The sequence below is a fragment of the Saccostrea cucullata genome, unplaced genomic scaffold, assembly GCF_032062105.1.
Source record: "Saccostrea cucullata isolate Sc308-1 unplaced genomic scaffold, CSIRO_AGI_Scuc_v1 ctg1732, whole genome shotgun sequence".
NCBI lineage: Eukaryota > Metazoa > Mollusca > Bivalvia > Ostreida > Ostreidae > Saccostrea > Saccostrea cuccullata.
In genome coordinates this window covers 191,396-214,358 of record NW_026926588.1, presented here as the reverse complement: position 1 = coordinate 214,358, position 22,963 = coordinate 191,396, and the positions used below count along the sequence as shown (strand labels likewise).

Genomic DNA, 22,963 nt, shown 5'->3' with positions numbered 1-22,963 from the left:
CACGGCGACCCATTTTGTTAGCAGACGATTATCAACAAACAAACCGGAAATAGAATTAAGAAGACAAATTAGAAACCCAATATCGATATTTGTGCTTTTATTCGGATGCAGAAAGGTTAGATATTTTAACATGTATAGAAACTAGGAGACGAAATATCATTGCCAAACCGAGTTACGGAAACTATGGCGGCCATTTTGGGAACTAAATTATGGCCAACTACTGTACATCGTGAATTTTCTTTAATCTTTTATCCATGCATTCCTCCTTCAAGGAAAATATTTATGAATAAATTAATTGAACGACATGTATAAAACCGTGTGGTTTGGGTTTATCAACGTGTTTTAGATCATGATCAGCAAATCACAACTCCTCGGGCCTTTCTGTCTAATGGAATAATAACCTCGAATGTATTACGTATATACCATGACTCCCCCATGCACCCCATCCCCTTTCCACCTCAACGTTGTTTTTCTGACCTGTGACGAAATGGAACGAGATGATTCGAATCTTAAACATTCTCATAGGCAGATATTCGAATAAAAAGGTAATTAAATAGATTATAGGTAAAAATTTGTTTTATAAAAAAAAGTTTTAAATAAATAGATCTATGCAGATAATCAAAAACATCTATATAATAATTTTTAAATTTGTCTATAGCAGATGTTAATTTTGTTCTTAGCTGAAATTAACTTGTGTTTAAAAATTGATACGAAATAATCCGATTCCGAAGTAGACATTCTTATTCAATGGACTGATAGTTGTACGTAGCCTAAACTTTCAACACCCCTACCGAAATAGCTCAAAGGCGAAATTCTTAATCATTTTTTTTTTTGGGGGGGGGGGACGATTAATTGTGTATGTTTTAACGTCCCTCTCGGGAATCTTCCACTCATATAGAGACGCCATCATGCACTTGCCAGTGGATAGCTTCAAATATTGTCCTATAATCGGCACTTCAGGCCTTTGAGCATGCAGGGAGGGATCTTTTTCGTGCCAGCACCTTAAGCGACAGGGGACCTCGTTTTAAAGGTGTCATCCTTTTACTAAAGTTACATGTATTTTAAAATCCGAAGATCTTGGAATGTACATTGTATCAACCAAAAGAAGGCCACATTGATATACTTTTGAAATTTCATGGCTTTGTTTATTTATATTTTGGATGAGAGAATTATTATGTATTTGGAGAAATTTATTACATTTTCATTCAGTTCCTGTTACATGGACTTCAAGTTAGTACCCTATTTTGGGAATTTTTAGCTAACCTCAGCTTATTTTGATGGTTTTAAATAAAGCCATATTTTTTTTAAGTAACAGTGACCTACTATTCAGCTGACCTACTCTGTGGAGCCCAGATGCATCAACTTACATCAAGTTTAATGATCCTAGGCCAAATAGTACCCGAAATAATATCACTTTAGCTATAAAAATTGAAAAGTAAGTCATGGTGACCTAAATTTAGTCTGCATGGGACCAAAAATGCACCAACTGACAAAGTTTGATGATTCTAAGCTAAAAGTACCCATTATTTAAATTTAGCCAGATAATTTCAAAAGTAGGTCACTGTTACCTACATTTCACTTGAAGTTTTTCAATGACCTTAAATGCATCAATTGTCAAAGTTTCATGAACATAAGCCTTTAAAGCCTCATAAATATGTACTTATGTCATTAGCATAATGCCCAGGAGCAAAGGATCAACTGAGAGATATATACATTGAATCCTCTTTCATTAGCATGAACTCTGCCTGCTCAGTTTTCCTAAACAAAATACAAGTGCTTCTGCTCATTTTTATTCATAATTTTTAAAACTAAAGAATACGGTACATGTATTAAATTTCAACATTTCAACAATCAAAATGATAGAATGGTTATGAGATATTAGATTTGGCACTGTACATCTAGAGGTTTCATCGCTTTTTTTATGTTTTACATAGAAATATATAGGGGAAAAATCTTCTCCAGAACCATTGGGCCCGGAAAAACGAAAACTCATGTGGAAGCATCCTCAGGTAGTGCAGATTCAAGTTTATTATTCAAATAATGTCCCCCGGGGGTCACAATGGCTAGTCAAAGTTTTACATAGGAATATACATGTATAAGGAAAAATCTTTAAAAATATTTTCCAGAACCATTAAACCAGGAGTGATAAAAATCATGTGGAAGCGTCCTCTGGTAGGGTAGATTCAGGTTTGTTCACATCATGACCCTCGGAGATGGGATGTGCAACAATGGCTGATTTAAGTTTTACATAGGAATAAATAGGAAATATCTATGATAATCTTCTTTTTCAAAACCATTGGACATGGAAAGATGAAAGTAGAAGCATTCTCAGGTAGCATAGATTCAAGTTTGTTCAACTCATGACCCCAAGGGTTAGGGCGGGGCCACAATGAAGGATCAAAGTTTTCCAGAAGGATATAAGGAAAATATCTTCTCTAGAACAGAAAAGCTTTGATTAGTCAAATTGACATGTAAGCATTTGTAAGGAGTGAAGGTTTAAATTTATTCAAATAATGCCCAGGGAAGGGTTTGCAGCACAGTTAAGGTTACAAAAAGGAAGCGGAGCCTAATTTGTATGGAAAAACTTGACTATGACATCATTCACAATATATGTCATACAACATTTCTTTAAAATACTACGAAATGAGTTTATCTGCTAATTCAACCAGTAAGACATCATCAAACTAAATAAAAACTTACTACAGCGTGTTATTTTGTCGTTAGTTAAATCACACATAACAAGTTATGAACAAGTCACTGATCGCAATACACTTGTCGATATGACGTCATTTCTTACAACGTGACGTAGTTTGTATGCAGTGAGAGGCAGATCAAGTAATATTTTCTCAACAAAATATGTATTCTCTAATTGAATAAAATATCATTTACGATATTCTATGAGCCAATAACTTGAATTTAATGTCTTCTTAATTCACTATTTTATTAATATATTTTCTTACATTACGAATTTATTATTGACATTGCCGTATATTTGTATGCAAGTACATCGGAGGGTAATGTGGCGGGTCTTAATAAATCGATCTAGTGCATGGGCATACACGCTATGATAAAAGCTTTTAAATTTCAACTATAGAACTATTAAAGTATCTGAAAAGTGCTGTGATCCTGATGAAATCTTAAAAACAATTTAATTATATTAATATTTTATGCCGCTGACCAATAAAAGATATAGCATTCGGTCATACAAGTATAATTTTAACAATGAAATTGCAGAATTTAGACAGGATCGCAGCACTTTTTAGAAACTGCAATGCTTGTTGAAAATATTCATATACTAAACTTGGAAATTTAACTTGGTCATGCCCTTGCACTAGTGATATTTATATGTAACATCAATACTTCAAGTCAATGTGCTAAAATCGCGTGACTGTCGCATCACGTGACTAGTCTTAATATAAAATATAATCGTCCTTGATATGTAGTTATTAATCATAATTACAATCATCCGATATAAATAATGTACTAAAAATAATCACCATCCCGATTACGAATACATTTTTAAATACAAAATTTAGTCGATATTTCCATTGCGCACCTTAACTGTACTGCTTAGCTAGCGGTCACATTGGAGATCAAGTAATATATTGGAAAAATCTTTAAAAATCTTCTTTTCAAGTAAGGCAAAATCATACATGTATGCTTTATTGATATAGTGACATTCTCAAGTATAAAAGAATTCCCCCCTCCCAACAAGTAAATTTTTCAATACTGAGCTGCATGACTTTTTTAAAATAGTCCATGTAATCAGATGAGAAATGTGACCCATGGGCCTCTTGTCATACTTATTGTTAGTAAATTATTTATACACTAAATTGATGACGGATTTTTCCGTTATTTCCATGACAAGGAGCACATGGCAGGTGTGACCGGTCAGCAGGGGATGCTCACTCCTCCATGGCATCTGATCCCACCTCTGATGTGTCAGAGGTCTGTGTTTGCTGTTCCTATTTTGTATTGTTTTACGGACTTTGATTTTGAATAGTTATTACTGTTCGTTATCTCCATATCCTTCTGAAATGATTTTATGCAGGGAAAACAGAATACAACACTGTAACCTAGACTACCGATCAAACCAGGCATTGAAATATCTCATCTTTTTACCAAACCTTTTTGCTGGAAAGAACATATTTCTTGGCTGATTTGGGGTACAACTAATTTCTGGTGTATGCCATTTTTCATGTACAACCTGGGACTTTTGAACTGGTATTTCTGAGATATCTTCTTCTTCTGAAGAACAAGAATCACTAAAGGAAGCACCTCAACATGTTTGTCCGTTTCTTTGTTCTTTGTCCAATTTACCTGTTTCAATAAACTCGCAGCACAGTTAAGGTTACAAATGGAAATATCGGCGATTTTTTAAGATAAAAAATACATACTTTATTAGGATGGACAATTCTTTTTAGGAATTCACTGATATCCAAAAAATGTTATGTGGTTTAAATCTACATGTTGAGGACATTTAAATTTTTTTATTTAGACTTGTCCTGTAATGTCGACGTCATATGACTTTTGGCAATTATACTTGCAGTTTAGAGGTCATCTATAAATTTCTATATTGCAAGGGCATAACCAAGTTAAAAATCTTAGTTTATTTTATAATCCTTTTCAACACTATATGTAGTTTGTGAAAAGTGCTGCGAACCTATATAGATTCCCTTTTTTAATTGGTAAAATTTAATTTGTTGGACGGCAGGTTGAATATTTTGAGGGTCAACTACATTAAATATAGCTATAATTAATTTATTTGCAAGATTTCAAGAGGTTCGCAGCACTTTTCAAATATCTTAATGCTTCTTGAGTTTATGTGTAAAATTTTGACAAGATACATTGAGGGTATGCCCTTGCAATAAATCGATTTATTAGGGACCTTCCATTACTTTTTCAATGAATCTGCATATAAACACACGGCAGTTTCGCTTGTCTGGAGAATTCACGTACAGTTTATAAATAAAATAATAAAATAGACATCGCATCCAAGTTAACGGCTTTTTATTTTACTGCAAATATGATTTTATTTGAGAACAAAAGACATTTTTCATTGTACAAAATCTGACTTGATCATCCTCTCACTGTGTACAAACTGCGTCATTTTTGTGAGATGACGTCACATTGACAAGTGCATTGCGATCGATGCATCGTTTATATACTGTTGTGTGGGATTTAACAAACGACAAAACTGCATGTAATAGTAAGTTTATATGTAGTATACAGCTATCCAGCTGTTTGAAATAGCAAATAATTTCATTTTGTGGTACTTTGAAGACCTTATATTATGTGTGACGTCATAGTAAACATTTCCCGTACAAATTAGGCCCCGCCTCCTTACTGTAACCTTAACTGTGCTGCGCTCCTCATTTGTGTTAGACTAGTAGAATGGGGAAGGAGTATCTTGTGATTGTTATGGTTTGAAGAAGCAATGAAATTCAGAATCCTCAAAGGATAACCTCGAACGTTTTGAAAGAGGTTCTTCATTATGCTTGTGAATAGGGGCAACACAATTAGGTGTCCAACCATCTTTAATTTAGCAATTATTTGAGTCTGAATAACGTGGATGACATCCTAATAATTTTAAGCATCAACACGGACAAGAAGAACACTAAGCTGATTACGATCTTGTCTGTTACACCAGAAATTTTCACCTCGGGGAAAATGGACATGATTGGTTTCTGCAAAGTGTTAGATATCGAAGCTACGAACATACCTCAAAGGCTTGAATGAATACATGCGCGGATCTAAAGGGGGGGGAGGGGGAGGGGTCAGGACCCCCCCCCCCTGGTATTTACCAGGTTAAAAAATGTATATACTAGCTAAAACAAGAAAAAAGTTACCATGGAACCCCCCCCCCCCCCAGAAAACGCTGACCCCCCTGGTAAACGCGAATATGTGTGAAATGGGTATGAAAAGTGAAAGATTTGAGGCAATAGAAGTCACCACTATTTATTACTACGTACTGCATGGTTTATGTGCAAAATATCTAAAAGCAGAAAAGTGGATCTTCATAGAATTGATGCAATTTCAATATTTATTCAATGGAACCTTGTCTTTCCAAGAACCGCCGACCTAAGGGTAATTAATTTCACACTTTTTGAAAAAGCAACCTCCCGCATTTTAACTATATGTGTATTTGAATTTGCTTGTTTGTTGCATACACAGGAAAAATAGAAAAGTAGAGATTATATAATTGATGCATTTTCATTATATAATTATCACAGCTCCTGTTTTACTCTTGAATCCCTGATTAGGGGCCATGGAATTTAAAGTGAATTTTTCCTTATTATATTAATGTATTAAGTTTGATTGTTCAGTACCAAGGACCAAAGAAAAGGAATTGATAGGCATAATGCATTTTTACTTTGGAATCAACAAACCAAGCCCTAGCACAGGATCTCCTGACAATGGGGCCATGAATTTCAAAGGCTTTATATTAAGGGTTATTATCAGAATTTTGCCAACAGTCTAGTATAACTGCTTGATGTTCAGGAATACAGAATTTAAAAAAAAATCATTTTCATTAATTTTGATGGTTTTTGTCCAAATTTTAAGACCTCAAAAAACTAGGTGTAAACAGTCATATAATACATGTATATTAAACTGAATTGATTAATTCTGTTTATATTCCAGCCTCTCATTGCTTAATGTCTAAGAAGAAAAGCAAATTATTTCTAACCTGGTTTGGTATGGGGACAAACCCCTTAGCAACCAATTAAATCATCTGTATCAATCCAATTCTGTCATTTCCAGTCTTCGGGATTTCATGGAAAATTCCAGATTTATAAATAATTAATAACTTTATGCACCATTAACTTCAAATAACTCAATCTTACCACATGTATACAACATCATGGCTGCTAGACCTGTGTATCAGATTTAACATCCCTTCGCTTCCCATCACTTTCCTTACTACAGTTGTATTATCATAATTATTTAGCGGAACATTAATCAAATTATAAGGAATGACTGTAATTCCACGGATTATATAAAGCTTTAACAGACACCAACCAGGTAATACTCAAATAATTTGGCCATGAAGTAGAGTCAATCCTTAGATATATTAATACCTTAAATATATTATTGCATCTCTAGATCACTGGCGAACATTTCACTAATATAGAGACACTTGCTTGTGGAAGGCTAAAAAGTTTTATATGTACTTGGCACTTATGACCATTGGACAGTGAGGGATCGTTCTCGTGCAAATACCTTCTGAGACACGGGACCTCGACTTATAGAGTGTCATTCGAAGGACACTTATCCACCTCGCACAATGAGATTTGAATCCAAGAGTTGACGTAACTCCTTTTCCTACACTCTATGGAGTATATGCTATTACCACTCCGCCATGTGTAGGCGAGTTCGGAATTTTAAAGGCGGGCAGTGACACTGACTTCGGCCTTTATTGACGTCATAAACATTGTTTCTCCTGAATTATCAAACATAGGCATCCCCCTTTACCATTTCTTGTGTCATACATGTACATAAAAACGGGGTTGCTTTTGCATATTTTACGTACCATAAGTTTTGTACATTTCTAAATTAATGTACTGCATGTACATACGGGAATTTTATTATTATTTTTTTTTTTTTGCAGAATCGTTGTCGCATCCAAATAATTCAGAAACGTCTTGTTCAACCGTTTTATTCATTTATATACAATGACATGCAAAATACGTGTACATTTACATCTTTGCAGACTTAAATAAACTATTTATAGTCAGCTTTAAAAGTGCTCGGACACAGCTTTGACGTTAATATTTTCTCATAATTTTGGTATAATATCATAACTTATCTTAATGTTATATAGCATTTTACATGGAAATATAAATAAAAATAGCACACACATGTGAAACATAAACTGTTTTGGTAAACAGGATTGACACGAGCTCTGTTATGTTAATGTTAGCGTTTCACCGGGTGTAGTCAGTTTAAATGTGTTAAATTCTGCACAAATCACCGAGCACGGACTGATAACACTGAATTGTTTTTTTTTCTCTCACTTTTCTACTCTTTATATTCTGGAAAGTAGTTTGAATATTTTTCATTAATACACATCCAAATTTATTACATTTCTTCAGTATTAAGAATAAAATTTGCTTAATGACAGAGCAAGGATGTATTAAGCAAGCGTCTCGAAATTCGTAGTTTAAATAATTTTAAGAAAAGGTATATGTATTACTATGTTTCCGTGTGGAAATGCTATCAATAGCAACATATATCATATTATATTATGAAATCATGATATTATACCATAAGATTGAGAAAATATTATCTTCAATTCTATGTCCTAGGGCCTTTAATGGATGAAGCTCCCTTGCGCTTGCAATCGAAATAAAAGTTTTAATTCTACAATGATTACTACGTTACAGAAATGATATACAAAGTGAAAAATAACATAATAAACATGCACATATTAATGACAATTAGTTCCATTTACACCATAGGCCATGAAATATAATAATAAACAATCAAATCAAAAATTAAATGCACCTGGCTATTTATATTTAAAAAATCTTGTCAAGAAAATGTTGTTGAGTACTAAGTATACATTTCAATATTTTTTAATATTTATAGTAAAAAAGGATAACTATCTAACTTTGCTGTCAATCATATTTAATGACATTGTAAATGGAAAATGATTACATTTGTTGAATTCATAATACTGCCTGAGTTAGTTATACTGAATAAACGTGAATGATTTTGACACTCTATAAATTATTTACATTATTTTGATTTCAAATATTGCAATACCCTTTCAGAGTAATAAAATTAACACCTGACATTTAAGTAAAGCTTAAATGAAGGATATGAGCTGAAATTATAACTCTAAATAAATACACATAAGCATATATAGCAAAAATATAAAAGAAATTTTCTTTGAACATTAGCAAGATTTTTGTCGAATAAAATATAACATTTTCTTTTTGCAATCTCAGTATACCTTGTTTGTCAAATTGATGAGTGTAATCCATGGTGTGCTTTGGACAAGGCCTTGGCTATTTACCAGAACTTGTTTTTACTTTCATAACGTCACCAATAAAAAAAAATCTTGATCTTCATCTGTAATGTTCTTTTCTGACAGAAAATCAAATCTTATAATCAATATCTCTGTGAAAAGTTTGCGTTATTTCTGTAATCAGACTCTCCACCGTCTTTCTTATTTTTACGAATGTGAAAAAGGAAGTAACGATTTATTTGAACCAGAATTGCATCATTTTAGATTTGTTAATATCATGCGGGTTTTGGAGAACATGTTTCGGGCACGGTCTTTCTTCTTTTCCAGTGATTGTTTTTATTCCTACAATTTGACTTTCCTTCAAAAAATACTCGTCATCCTCATCTGTAATGTTTATATCTGTACAAGAAAACCCCCTCTCATATTCAATGTGTCTGTGAAACGTTTGCGTTATTTCGTCAATTAGACGTTCCACTGTATTTCTGATCTGTATGACGCATTGGGACTGCAGATCCATATCTTTATCTGCAGTAAAAACCTGTAACTGGATTGACGTTTTGTTAACGGCAATTGCAATGTAGTGGCTCGCATCTTCTACCATGTAGAATGCTGCATTTTTACAAATGAACGCCATATCAAGTGCCTTCCATTCCCTAAAGCAGTTTACTACCAACCTAAAGAAGAAAAAATGAGGCAAGTACGTTTTGAAATGGAACACCATAATGGATGTTTTCTGTCCCTTGTTGATTGCATCTCTACATTTATCAGTAAGCTCAGTTCTGTTCATGCTTGGGATGTAATAAGTTTTACCGCTAGGATCATCCTGAATTTCTGTCATTAATCCAAGTTTGTCCATGTATGGTAAATTTTTATCTTTATGCTGAATATAAGAGCTGTCTCTAGTACATTCCCATATTTCTCTCAGTTCAGATTCAGTTATTCTTCCTGTGTTAATCAATTTATTTTTGCTCACCATTCTAGCTAGATGTTTTTCATCAGTAATGATGTATTTGAAAGCATCGACAAACCACTGAACATCAATAATTATAACATTTTTCATTTTCTCCTCAGCAAAATAAACGATTTGACCTATTTCATGTAGGAACCTAAGGCCATCATCAAGATCTCTATCGCTAGGTAAATCCGTATTGTTTAATTCTTTTATTTGTTGTACTGAAATAACTTTCTTTCCATTCTCTTTCATCTGCATCAGGACTTTCTCAAGATTTGCCCATTTCAAAGGAATTATTTCTCCCCACTGTGGCATCTTTTCTACAGTTTCTACTATACATTTTCTGAGGCATTCAATTGAGTCCTGTTGTTTTGGCGACAATTCATCTGGTGGACATTCGACAATAAAATATCTGTTTGGAGATATAAGATGTTTCAAAGATTGATCATCAGATAAGCAGTTCTCCAGTTCATCGTAAAACGTTCTCAGCATATCCTCTTTCAGCTTAAAAACAATTTAAGATTGTGGTTTCAACATGTTAGTCTTAAAAAGAATTTACAAATGTATCAATGAAAATAGTTATAGATTGAAAAGTAAAACCAAGGTTCTAAAGGGCCTTATAATTAACGGTTACCTGATTATGATAATACATTGTAAACAATCAATAGAAGTGTTAAACAAAATTAACTGATAGATGAATCTACTGTAAACATAACATTTGGCGGTTTCTTCTATTTAGAGATTTTTGTGGAATGCAGAATCAACTAAATCAAGTACATCCAAAAATATCTTGTATATTCTTTTATTTGTATATTTTACATGTACCTTTACATCTAACACACTTAGACATGTTAGATAGCGCTAAATCAAACCATCACTAACTTGCTGAAAAATGGATTTCCACCAAAAGTTGTACACTTCAATTATAATAATTGATCTAGAAATGTTTGTTACATGTACCCAAGAAGTTCCGTTGCTTATTGTATAGATGAGACCCTAACGATCTTCTTGGAATTCTACTTGATTTGCTGATATCTTACAAGGATAAATGCACAATATACAAATTCAATAAATGTGTGTCTAATGTAAAACATTTAATATATACATATATGTTTTTGTCATTTGTAAAGTGCTATAATTAAGTTCTCAAAGTCCGATAAAAGGTTACAATTAATGAGTAAAGCAAACATGGACCCTAAGAACAGAGTGGGACTATGTGGCAGTGAGGAGTGGGAATTTCCTTCAACCGGTCATACTTGCCGTATGCCTTTTGTCATGTTTGTGTAAAGTGATAAAATCTTGAATACTGTAAATGTATTGCATTTGGATGGTACGATATTTGGCGGAAATTCAGTTTTGAACAAATTAGCGAAGGTTTGATTTAGGACTGTCTCAATTTGCTGAAATAAAAGTCAATGTACAAACACATTTAGTATAGACTTTACTTTCCGCCAAAATCGCTAAATACAATTCATCACTAAATGTAATACGTTTACAATGTAAAGATGTTAGATCGTGAAACATTTGTTTATCAAGCATTAGCAAACTAATTTTTGTGTTCTTTGTTTTGTAGGATTTGTATTGAATTATTACCACTTTGTCTGCATGGGAAGCAACAATAATAACAGGATGAAAGCTGGCTTTTGACTCCATGGTTTCCTGGATTGTGTGTGTTTTTCCGATATCACAGTATGTTTGTATGGATTGCAACCAGAAATGAAAATAGTCTGAAAAGATCAATAACATAAGAATGTACGCATTGAAGGAACCCCCAACATCAAAAACTACGATCGTATAATGTATGCTAAAATTAAGAATTCAATTCGTTATGACACCTTCCTGCAGTTAGTGAAAAATAACTTCTCTAATAATCAAAGGAATTAACACATACTACATGTATTATATAACATTTGTTATTTGGTTGTATCACACCTCTTCTGATTTTCCCTACATAACATTAGTTTACTTTAATGTTTAAGTTTTTAAAATCACTATGAATAGACTAATCAAATTGCGTAAGTCTGAAGAGCTTATCTCTGATCGAATTTGCCAATCGCTGGTTATCTGTGATCAAGTTTATTTTTCTTTTGTATCATTTTCATGACTTTCAAATATGCACGATTGCATGAGCAAAGAAAATGTTGATGAGGAAGAGAAAAAACTAACCTAGATATGATAATGGTTTATGAACATATTTAAGGGGGCCGACTATAGTTTCCATTGCGCAGTCTTTCGCGCATCATAGTAAAATGATGCGTATTCACTGTTTTAATGCAACTTTTTTCGCTTATTTATTAAAATTAAACAAAATTAAGAAATTATAGGTAAAAAATGTAATTACAATTTGATAAAACAAATTTTTTAACCGATTTTGCAATTGATAGGTAGGTTGACGTCGTTGCAGTGTGTTTTTGACATTATGATAATCTGTAGATCTTAAAGAAAGGGGTAATAAAAATATTATTAAAGAAAAGTAATTAACATATGCTCTTGAAATTTAAAACGAAGAAATTTGAGAATATCTCCAATATTAATTTTATGTTTTCACGTGAATCCATTGTGTACGTCATATTTTGTAATATTCTATAAAAATAGTAAAATTCTGCTAATTTTTTGCATTTCGAGATGCCCCCTCTGGTAACAAGACGGTAGAATTTTGTATTTCTTAAATATTGTATAATATTGTATTACTCGTCAAATATTATAGTTTGAACAAAATGTCTATTGTAGTATTTGTATAATTTGCTTTAAAGTGCTAAAAATTGGCATTTTCCTATATAATCCTATAGTAAATGTACCTGTATTTTGAGACGGTCCCTCAAAAATACCTGGACGGTAGATTTCCCCCAAACTTTGCATGTACACTGAAGTTAATGTAAGTTATATATAGTATAAAAATGAAGAGTTTCGGTATTGTAGTTTTCACACAATAAAACTATAGTCGGCCCCCATAAATGGCACTTACGACCATTGAGAAATCTTTATCGTGCCAAAGTCTATCTTTTTGGAAGTGATGAACTATAGTCGGCCCCCTTAATTTCGTATTTAATGAGACATTTAAAGAAAAAGAATTTGAAATTTACATTAAATAATTCCCATCGTTTGTAATTTCTACCTGTAAACTGCTACTTTATTGAAACAAATATAATTTAGTACAAGACTTAAAATAACGATACCGATACTAAAAGAGTTCATTGCGTTTCAAATATAAATATTTTTGTTCTTAATTTGCGTTTGTTTACAATTTCTTAACTTCAAAAAACCAATTCGTCAGTCGACTCTAAACATAAAAAAAACTTTGAAATGCATAACATTGCAGTCAACATGAGACTCTACAATGTTCTTTAATTTGTTGACAAAAATCTTATTTAATTATATCATCAATCATTACGTAAATGTACCTGTATATCATAAAGAATTATTTAATCACAGGGTCATTATTTAATATTTGATTTGCACCGTAATATTTTTATTGGTGAAATAGACACATGCTTTTATCTCTGTAATGTTGAATCGTTTGAAAATATACATGATAAAAGGTACCTTAAAGTTAAAATGTTATGATGTGAATTTTAGGGTTGTACGTGTAAAAATAAGTATAGATTGAACATCCACTGGTGTGTAGAATAAAAAAGAAAATCATTGTTTTTTAATTGGAATTTACCTTTATATTTCCAGGAATGAAACAAAGATCCCTCAGGGTTATGGCGATCAGTGTCATAAAGTCTAACTTCTTCATCTAAACCCTTTGACATATCAATAACCACGATATAAAACGCTCTCCGTGACAAGTAAACCTGGTGACATGCATAATAAGCTACTTGTCCGGCAAAGTCTGTCATACTGATCAGCTTTGTACCGCGGCTGCTGTGAAGATGAATACCTTGGATAACTTTTCCTTCTTCCTCCTTGTTAAGCCGTAGAAATCTTTCAAAAGGATCATTAAAATCTTCAGCATTAACACTGAAATCTGATAAGATAAAAAAAAATTAGGGAAAATTTAACGAGAACTTTATTTTTGCGCAAGCGAGATACGCGAGACAGTGATTTTGCGAAAATGTTATTCCTGTATTATTAATAATTTGATTTTATGGAGCAATAACAATAATGTTTCGCTTACTAAGAATCAATGACTATCTCGCGAAAATAAGGTGTCGCAAAAATTTAGTAATTTTCAGTATTGTGAATCAGTCATTGATGAAAGCAAAAGAGATGATAGTGACTTCAAGCGCATTAATAAAATATCAGCAGTATAAATGCATGTGTTCTAGAATCAGTTGAAATCTAATGTGAAACTGTTGATATGTTAAAGAAGAATTACCATGTAAAGTGCCATCTTTAATTTCAAACAAGTCTTCGTAGACCTCTAGACCGACAGTTGTCTCTGTAGATTGGTTATCTTCTCTGTATTTCCTTTGGAGCTTTCTAAGAAGAGTTGTTTTACCTGCGCCTGCGCATCCCACAATCATTCCTCTTGCACGGAACATCTTAACCTTTCCTTGGCGGAGACTCTCAGCAAATCTTTCTCTGGCACTCAAATCCCATTTCAAAATTTCCTCTGGTATGTTTACTAGATAAAAATTAAGATTTGTAATTATTTATATTTTGTAGTATTTGATAATAACGATGCCTAATTTTCTCTCTGAAATTGGATAGGATAAGAGTTGTCTTACATTTCAAAATAGACACAATTGGACACATTATGTGTCATTTATGACCTGGGCATGGAAATGTAAATGTGCATGTATGAAAAAAAAACTTTAAATACGATTCTAACCTGCTTTTTGAATATACGAGAATGTAAAATTCCTACGCATCTGCTGGCTGTTATTAGTTTTTTTTTAATTTGGATCAAATAAGGAGGTTTAATGATTCTACGTCTTTATAAGCTGATACGATAGAGGCAAAACTGCATTAAAGCTACAAGTGCAAGAAAGCGAACAAAATAGATAACTAAAAAAAAGAAAGACAAGAGGCCCATGGGCCATAAAGATCACCTGAGCATTATGCAACAACTTTCCAGTGACTGAATTCGATTCATTTTTTAAGCCAGATGCTATGGCATTCAGAATTTTGAAAGACGCACCATTAATTATCATAACTATACACTTTGCAGTTGCTTAGTTTGGTTACTTAATACCCATTGGCAGGGTAGAGGAACAAAAATGCATCTTAACTAATCAGTAATAATCAGCAATAATCAGTAGTGCCCCTACCACACAAGAACCCCTGACCCTTAGGTGTAGATCCACGCATTGCACAGTTTTTGGAAAGGCAACTTTGCTTTTCAAAAAGTATTTGATTAATACCATGGAGCAAATTTTAAACAATTATTCATTTTCAGTCTGTAAGTACAGCCCCCCCCCTTCTATGGTACCCCTGACCCGGGGTCTCACAATTCTGGAAGATTAGGGCCCTTGCTCATAACTATATAAGTATTTCATCTGCTTAATACCCAGGAGCAGAGAAGAAAATTTTCAAACATTTTATATACTTTTATTTTAGAGACCCCCCCCCCCCCCTTACACCAAAACCTCTGACCCCGGGGCACTAAAATTCACAATTTTTGTAGAGGCACTCTTACTGATTATTACAACAATGCACTAAGTTATTTTATTTGATACGTAGGAGCAGAGAAGAAGATTTTCAAAGAATTTACTTATTCTCGCTACATAATAAATAGAGCCACTCTCCCCCCTAACACCAGCACCCCTGACCCTGGGGCCCTTAAATTCACAATTTCGGTAGAGGCACTCTTGCTCATGATAACTATGCACTTACTTTATTTGATACCTAGAAGCAGAAAAGATTTTCAAAGAATTCATGTATTTTCAATATATAATTAAAAATGCCCCCCATAACACCAGAACCCCTGACCCTGGGGCCCTAAAATTCACAATTTTGGTAGAAGCATTCTTGCTCATTATAACTATGCACTTAGTTGGTTTATTTAGTATCTAAGAACAGAGAAGAAAATGTTCATGTTTTTTTCACTATATAATCAATAGAGCCCCGCCCTAATACCAGAACCCCTAACCCTAGGGCCCTAAAATTAATAATTATGGTAGAGGCACTCTTGCTCATCATAACTATGCACTTACTTAGTTTATCTAATACCTAGAAGCAGAGAAGAAGATTTTCAAAGGAATAATGTATTTTCACTATATACTTATTTAGCCCCGTCCTAGCACTAGAACCCCTGATTCCAAGGCCATGAATTTCACAATTTTGGTAGAAGAGTGAATGCTGATTAAAATCATGCAAACAGTTTGACTGCTTGATGTCCAGGAGTAAAGAAGATTTTTAAAGATTGCATTAATTTTAGTGGTTTTGGCCCCATCCTTTAGACCCTAGGGGGTGGAGGGGGTTGGGCAGGAATCATGAAATTCCCAAATTTGTTACCCTTCATTCATTAATGCTTTGTGCTTAATTTGGTTAAAATTGGTTCAGTGGTTGCAGAGAAGAATCTGACAATGTTCAAATGTTAACGTACGAAGCACAACGCACGACGACGGACGAAATCGGATAGCAATAGGTTTTTTAATTTAGGAGGTACAAAAAAACTTAACAAGAGGACCATGGGGGCTCACTTGAGCACTGTAGTAAGGAAAAAGTAGAAGTTTATTATTGAAAAGTTTAAATCAAAACGTAGTCCCATGACCATTCATTGCTTTGCTATTCTTCAGAATTCTTGAAAATTTGGTCGGCCATTGTTGCCCCGCCCTACCCCAGGGGTCATGATTTTTACAAACTTGAACCTACATTACCTGAGGATGCTTTCATATAAATATGATAAATTATGCCTTTGCTATTCTTGAGAAGATTTTCAAAAAATTTTCCTAAATATTTCCACGTAAAAATTTGGTTGGCTATTGTGGCCCCACCCTACCCCAAGGGTCATGATTTGAACAAATTTGAATCTACAATACCTGAGGATGCTTCTAAATAAATAAGCTATTCTTGAGAAGAAGATTTTTAAAGAATTTTCCTAAATATTTCTATGTAAAAATTTGGTTAGCAATTGTGGTTCCCCCTTACCCCGGGGGTCATGATTTGAACAAACTTGAATCAACAATACCGGAAGATGCTTCCATACAAATATGATCAATTATGCCTTTGCTTTTCTTGAGAAGAAGATTTTTAAAGAATTTTCCTAAATATTTCTATGTAAAACTTTGGTTGGCCATTATGGCCCCGCCCTACCCTCGGGGGTCATGATTTTAACAAACTTGAATCTATACCACCTGAGGATACTTTCAAATAAATACGATCAATTATGGCTTTGCTTTCCTAGAGAAGATGATTTTTAAAAAAAAAATTTCCTATGTATTTCTTTGTAAAACTTTGGTCGGCCATTCTGGTCCCGCCCTACCCCAGGTGGCCAGGATTTGAAAAAAACTTGAATCTATAATACCTGAGGATGCTTTCTCATGTTTCCATCTTTCCTAGCTCAGTGGTTCTGGAGAATAAGATTTTTATAAGATACCATTAATTTTTCATTAATTCATAATTATCTACCCTTGGAAAAGGGCGAACAAACTTGAATCCCCTTTACCAAAAGATACTTTGTGGCAAGTGTCGTTAAAATGGCCCAGTGATAAAGCATTTTGCGTTTAATCGCAAAAAAATGCGTTTAAACGCAATGTTTTGCATTTAAAAGCAATGTGGATATGCACTTTGAAAATTTTTTTGCAAAGAGTGTTAAAATTGGGACAAAATCAACGCAGTTTGAAAAAATTTTCGAAGTGCGTTAAATTTTGGACCAACTCGATTAAACGCAATAATTCTTTTGCATTTGCATTTAAACGCGATAATCTTTTTATTTAAAGCAATCATTTCTATTGATCTTTGAGGAGTCAATGGACCATGCTGATATGTAGTAACTTATGACTTTGAGGAGAATTGTGCATTGTTAAGCTTAATAGAATCAAAGTCCTCTAGTCAAACATTTTCTGAATGGTTAAATCATTGCTATTTGTTTAAAAGTCTGTACATGTATAAAGGGCTAAAGGAAACAACCGATAAAATGTTTCGACTTAATTTACAATTGTACATATTATGTATATGTATATTCACAACCTTTCCTTTGATCACATACAGTAAACACGAGAAACGAGAATTTATGAGATGGAATCATATATGAAATAAAAAAAAATCAAAAGAAAACAGATTCGCCGATGTGTTCTACCAAATTGTTACATATGTCTATAAATACCACTGAAACATTCTTAACGTAGGTCGCGGGTTTACTGACACGTTTGATAGCAATATTTTTTTTATATCTAAATGCAAAGATTATTATAAATACAACGGTGCGATTCTTTAAAGAAGAGCCGTTTGATTTTGTGACCTACTTCTAAAATTTGTGTACCAAAATATTTTATTTGCATTTAAGAAAAGTTTTATCTTCGCTTAGTTGCCATTCTCTGATTTCTGACGCAAAACGTATAGCGTTTAATCGTAAAAGTATTGCATTTAAACGCAAAAAATATTGCGATTAAATGCAAAAATATTATTGCGTTTAAAAGCAAAAAGTATTGCGTTCAATCGCAAAAGTATGGCGTTTAAACGCAATCTTTTGCGATTAAATGCAAAAGATTGCGATTAAACGCAAAGTAGTTTGCGTTTAAACGCAATGATTATTGCGATTAATCGCAATGTTTTGCATTTAAACGCAATAATTATTGCGATCAGACGCAATGTTTTGCGTTTAAACGCAATAATTATTGCGATTAAACGCAATAAAAGATATTTCTCGCTCTCAACTGGCCTCAACGGGCTTCCGTACAGATCAACCCACTAGCAAATTTCCACACGCAGAGTATAACAACTCTTTAGTATGCAGTGTAGAGATGATTCTTGTTCAAGTTAAATGAAATCAGGATTTTAAGAAAGCGAGGGGACATTAAATCTCATTCGTCTGTCTGTCAGTCTGTCACAAAAACACCTTGCCCATAACTTTTGATTTAGTGGACCTATGACTTTCATATTTCACATGTGTATTCCTCGTGACAAGACCTTTCTTTGGGTACCACCAAATTTTACCTTTTGACCTTGACCTTAGAGTTTGACCCACTTTTACACAAAATTTTTATTTTTTTTTATTTTTGGCATAACTTTTGAACGGTAGATACTAGGACTTTTTATATTTCACATATGTATTGTTTGTGGCAAGAACTTTCATTGGATATCAAGAACTTTGACTTTTTGACCTTGACCTTGGAGATTTCTGTACTTTTGAAAAAAAAACATTAACCTTGGCCATTACTTAAAGACAGTAAAGACTAGGGCTTTCATTCTTCATATAGATAATCCTTGAGAGAAGTCCTTTCATGGGATAACAAGAACTTTGACCTTCTGAACTTGGAGTTTGGCCCACTTTTAAAAATTTTAACCGTGACCATAACTTTTGTGAAGGGTTAGGGCTAGGGTTTTCATACCTCAAATATTTAATCCTTGTGACAAGACCTTTCATTTGATATCAAGCACTTACACCCTTTCACCCTGATCTTGGAGTTTGACCTTCTTTTTAAAAGATTTAACCTTGGATATAACTTTTGAATGGTAAGGGCTAGGGCTTTCATACTTCACATAAGTAATCCTTCCTTGTTGTCCCCCGCTTTCGCGAAAGCGAAGGGACATTAAATCTCCTCGTCTGTCTGTCAGTCTGTCTGTCTTTCCGTCCGTCAAAAAAACACTTTGCCCATAACTTTTGATTGAGTGGACCTATGATTTTTATATTTCACATGTGTATTCCTTGTGACAAGACTTTTCTTTTGGTACCACCACATTTCACCTTTTGACCTTGACCTTAGAGTTTTACCCACTTTTACACAAAATTTTATTTATTTTTTTTTTGCATAACTTTTGAACGGTAAATACTAGGACTTTTTTATATTTCACATATGTATTGTTTGTGGCAAGACCTTTCATTGGATATCAAGAACTTTGACCTTTTGACCTTGACCTTGGAGATTTCTGTACTTTTGAAAAAAACATTAACCTTGGCCATTACTTAAAGACAGTAAAGACTAGGGCTTTCATTCTTCATATAGATAATCATTGAGAGAAGTCCTTTCATGGGATAACAAGAACTTTGACCTTCTGAACTTGGCCTTGGAGTTTGGCCCACTTTTAAAAATGTTAACCGTGGCCATAACTTTTTGAAGGGTTAGGGCTAGGGTTTTCATACCTCAAATATTTAATCCTTGTGGCAAGACCTTTCATTTGATATCAAGCACTTACACCCTTTCACCTTGATCTTTGAGTTTGACCTACTTTTTAAAAGATTTAACCTTGGCCATAACACTTGAATGGTTAGGGCTAGGGCTTTCATACTTCACATAAAAAATACTAAAGAAGACCTTTCACTGAATACCAAGAACTTTGATCCGTTTACCTTGACCTTGCAGTTTGACATACTTTTTAAACTTTGATTACCAATATATTTAATTTACATTTTAAAAAAAAATTTAATCTTCGCTTTGTTTCCATACAGGGTCATCACTGTTTCACAAACGCATTTTGTTCCTTTTAACTTTTGATTGAGAAGAGATAGGGCTTTCATATTTGACATATGTATTACCTATGACAAGATATTTCAAGCATGCTATAACCTCTGACTCCTTGAACTTGATCTTCACGATTGACCTTATTTTAAAAAAAAATCAACTTTGATAATTTCTTAATGACATATGATAAGGCGTTAACATTTGACATCCCACCCACAAAGACACCGAAAGCGGGGGACCACAATTCTTTGAAGTTGCTTGTTTACACAAGTTCAAAATATAACGTAAGGACTTATTTTATAACCACAAAAGTATTGCTTATAAGGTTTATCACTGCGCATGCACATATTGATTGATTAGGTCAGGCAAGCTTGTTAAAAGCTGTTACTTGTGTTATTCTCCCCCGCTTTTGCAAAAGCAAGGGGACATTAAATCTCATTCCTCTGTCTGTCCGTCCGTCACAAAAAAATTAACCTTGCTCATAACTTTTGCTTAAATGGAGCTATGACTTTCATATTTCACATGTGTATTTCTTGTGACAAGACCTTTCTTCGGGTACCACCAAATTTGACCTTTTGATCTTGACTTTGGAGTTTGACCCACTTTTACACAAAAAGTTTGAATTTTTACTTTGGTCATCACTTTTGAATGATAAGGGCTAGAGCTTTCATTCTTCACATTTATAATCCTTGTGACAGGCCTTTCATTGATAACAAGAATTTTGACCTTCTGACCTTTACCTTGGAGTTTGACCCATTTTAAAAAAAAATTAACCTTGATAATGCTTTCATACCTCATATAAGTTATCCTTGTGAGAAGACATTTCATTGGACACCAAGAACTTTGATCCTTTAACCTTGACCTTGAAGTTTGACCTACTTTTAAGATTTGGGTACCAAAATATTTTATTTACATTTAAGAAAAGTTTTATCTTCGCTTAGTCGCCATACAGGGTTTCACAAACACACCTTATTCCTTTTAAGTTTTGATTGAGAAGAGATAGGGCCTTCATATTTGACATGTGCATTACCTATTACAAGATATTTCCGAGCTTGCTATGATTTCTTACACTTTAACCTTGGCCTTCACGATTGACCTTATTTTAAAAAGATAAACTTTGGTGATAATTTCTAAATGACATATGATAGGGCGTTCATATTTGACAACTCACCCACAAAGACACCGAAAGCGGGGGACCACAATTCTTTGAATTTTCTTGTTTTAAAACAGTGTTTGAAATATCTGCAATTAACTTAGTTTCCCTCAAAAACGCTATTAATTAAATCATTGCAATTTGTATGATTTGTCAGGTTTATCAGTCAATAATTCTATCGGTGCATATAAAAACAGGAAAACCTTCAATTCATAGCTATTTAGCTTCCCTGAGCCGAAGGCTCAAGTGGATTTTCTGATCAAAATTTGTCCGTTGTCTGTCGTCGTCGTTGTTGTTAGCTTTTCACATTTTCATCTTCTTCTCAAGAACCACTGGGCTAATTTCAATCAAATTTGCTATAAAGTAGCCTCGGGCAAAGGGGATTCAATTTTGTTCAAATGAAGGGCCAAACCTTTTTCGAAGGGTATAGATAATTATGAATAAGAGAAAAATTATTGAATTTTTTTTTAGAAATCTAATCCTAAAGAACCACTGGGCCAGGAAAGATGAAACTCAAGCGAAATAATCCTCAGGTAGTGTAGATTTAAATGGGTTCAAATCATGACCACTGTGTGTATGGTGGGGCCGAAATGGCCTATGAAAGTTTTACATGGGAATATATAGGAAAATCTTTTGAAATCTTCTTTTCAGGTACTTCAAAGCCATGATTAGTGATATTTCTATATTTCCATTTCTATTTTTTTTTCTCTGTGATAACTGTTTGAAAGATGGGGGAGTTTATTTCTTGATAATTCTGCCGAAATGTAAATTAGGCTGGTCGATATGTCAGCAGCTAAGGAGGCCTAATACGCATGCAAATCTCGTGCGCATCTGTGTCTGATGCTAATGAGCCAAATATGCATGCAAATCTCGTGCGGCTGCCTTTGTGTTTGACGTCAGTGTGCGAGCACTATTGAAATTGGCATGGAAGTCATCGTGTTATTTAAATCTATTGGTCAACATTTTGAATGTCCAAGTCTACAATTTTATTTCACAATGAAATGGAAAAATAAGGAATCACTGTCTAGTTAGGAGACTATGCCAGGGACATCAACAATAGTGGGAAACATGGGATAATTTCAGCATAACGGGCTTCGCCCGTTATGCAAATTATCCAATGTTTCACGCTATTGTTGATGTCCTGGCATACTCTCCAAACCAGATAGTAATTCCTTAAATAAATCATCCTCAGGTAGTATAGATTCTAGTTTGTTCAAATCATGACCCCCTGAGGGGTTAAAATTTAAGCCCCCTCCTGCCTCATGAAACTTTTAGTTCTGATCTGATACGTGCTTTTTCCTAGCCGGTGTGCTCATTTGAGCGATGTGGCCCCTGGGCTTTTTGTTTGAATTAAGGACAAATAATACTTGGAGGAG

The 22,963-nt window shown here is 33.7% G+C and overlaps 1 protein-coding gene across 1 annotated transcript in view; it reads right to left on the bottom strand.

The window, feature by feature from the left end:
* Positions 1-8,953: 8,953 nt before the first annotated feature.
* LOC134272154 (uncharacterized) overlaps positions 8,954-22,963 on the bottom strand; it is a 49,478-nt gene continuing 35,468 nt past the window's right edge. The window contains exons 9-12 of the mRNA XM_062754404.1: positions 14,245-14,493; positions 13,588-13,893; positions 11,517-11,650; positions 8,954-10,427 (exon numbers count right to left, since the gene is read on the bottom strand). Of these exons, the coding sequence (XP_062610388.1) occupies positions 9,207-10,427; positions 11,517-11,650; positions 13,588-13,893; positions 14,245-14,493 (1,910 nt within the window). The 3' untranslated portion in view covers positions 8,954-9,206. The remainder of the gene's footprint in view (positions 10,428-11,516; positions 11,651-13,587; positions 13,894-14,244; positions 14,494-22,963) is intronic.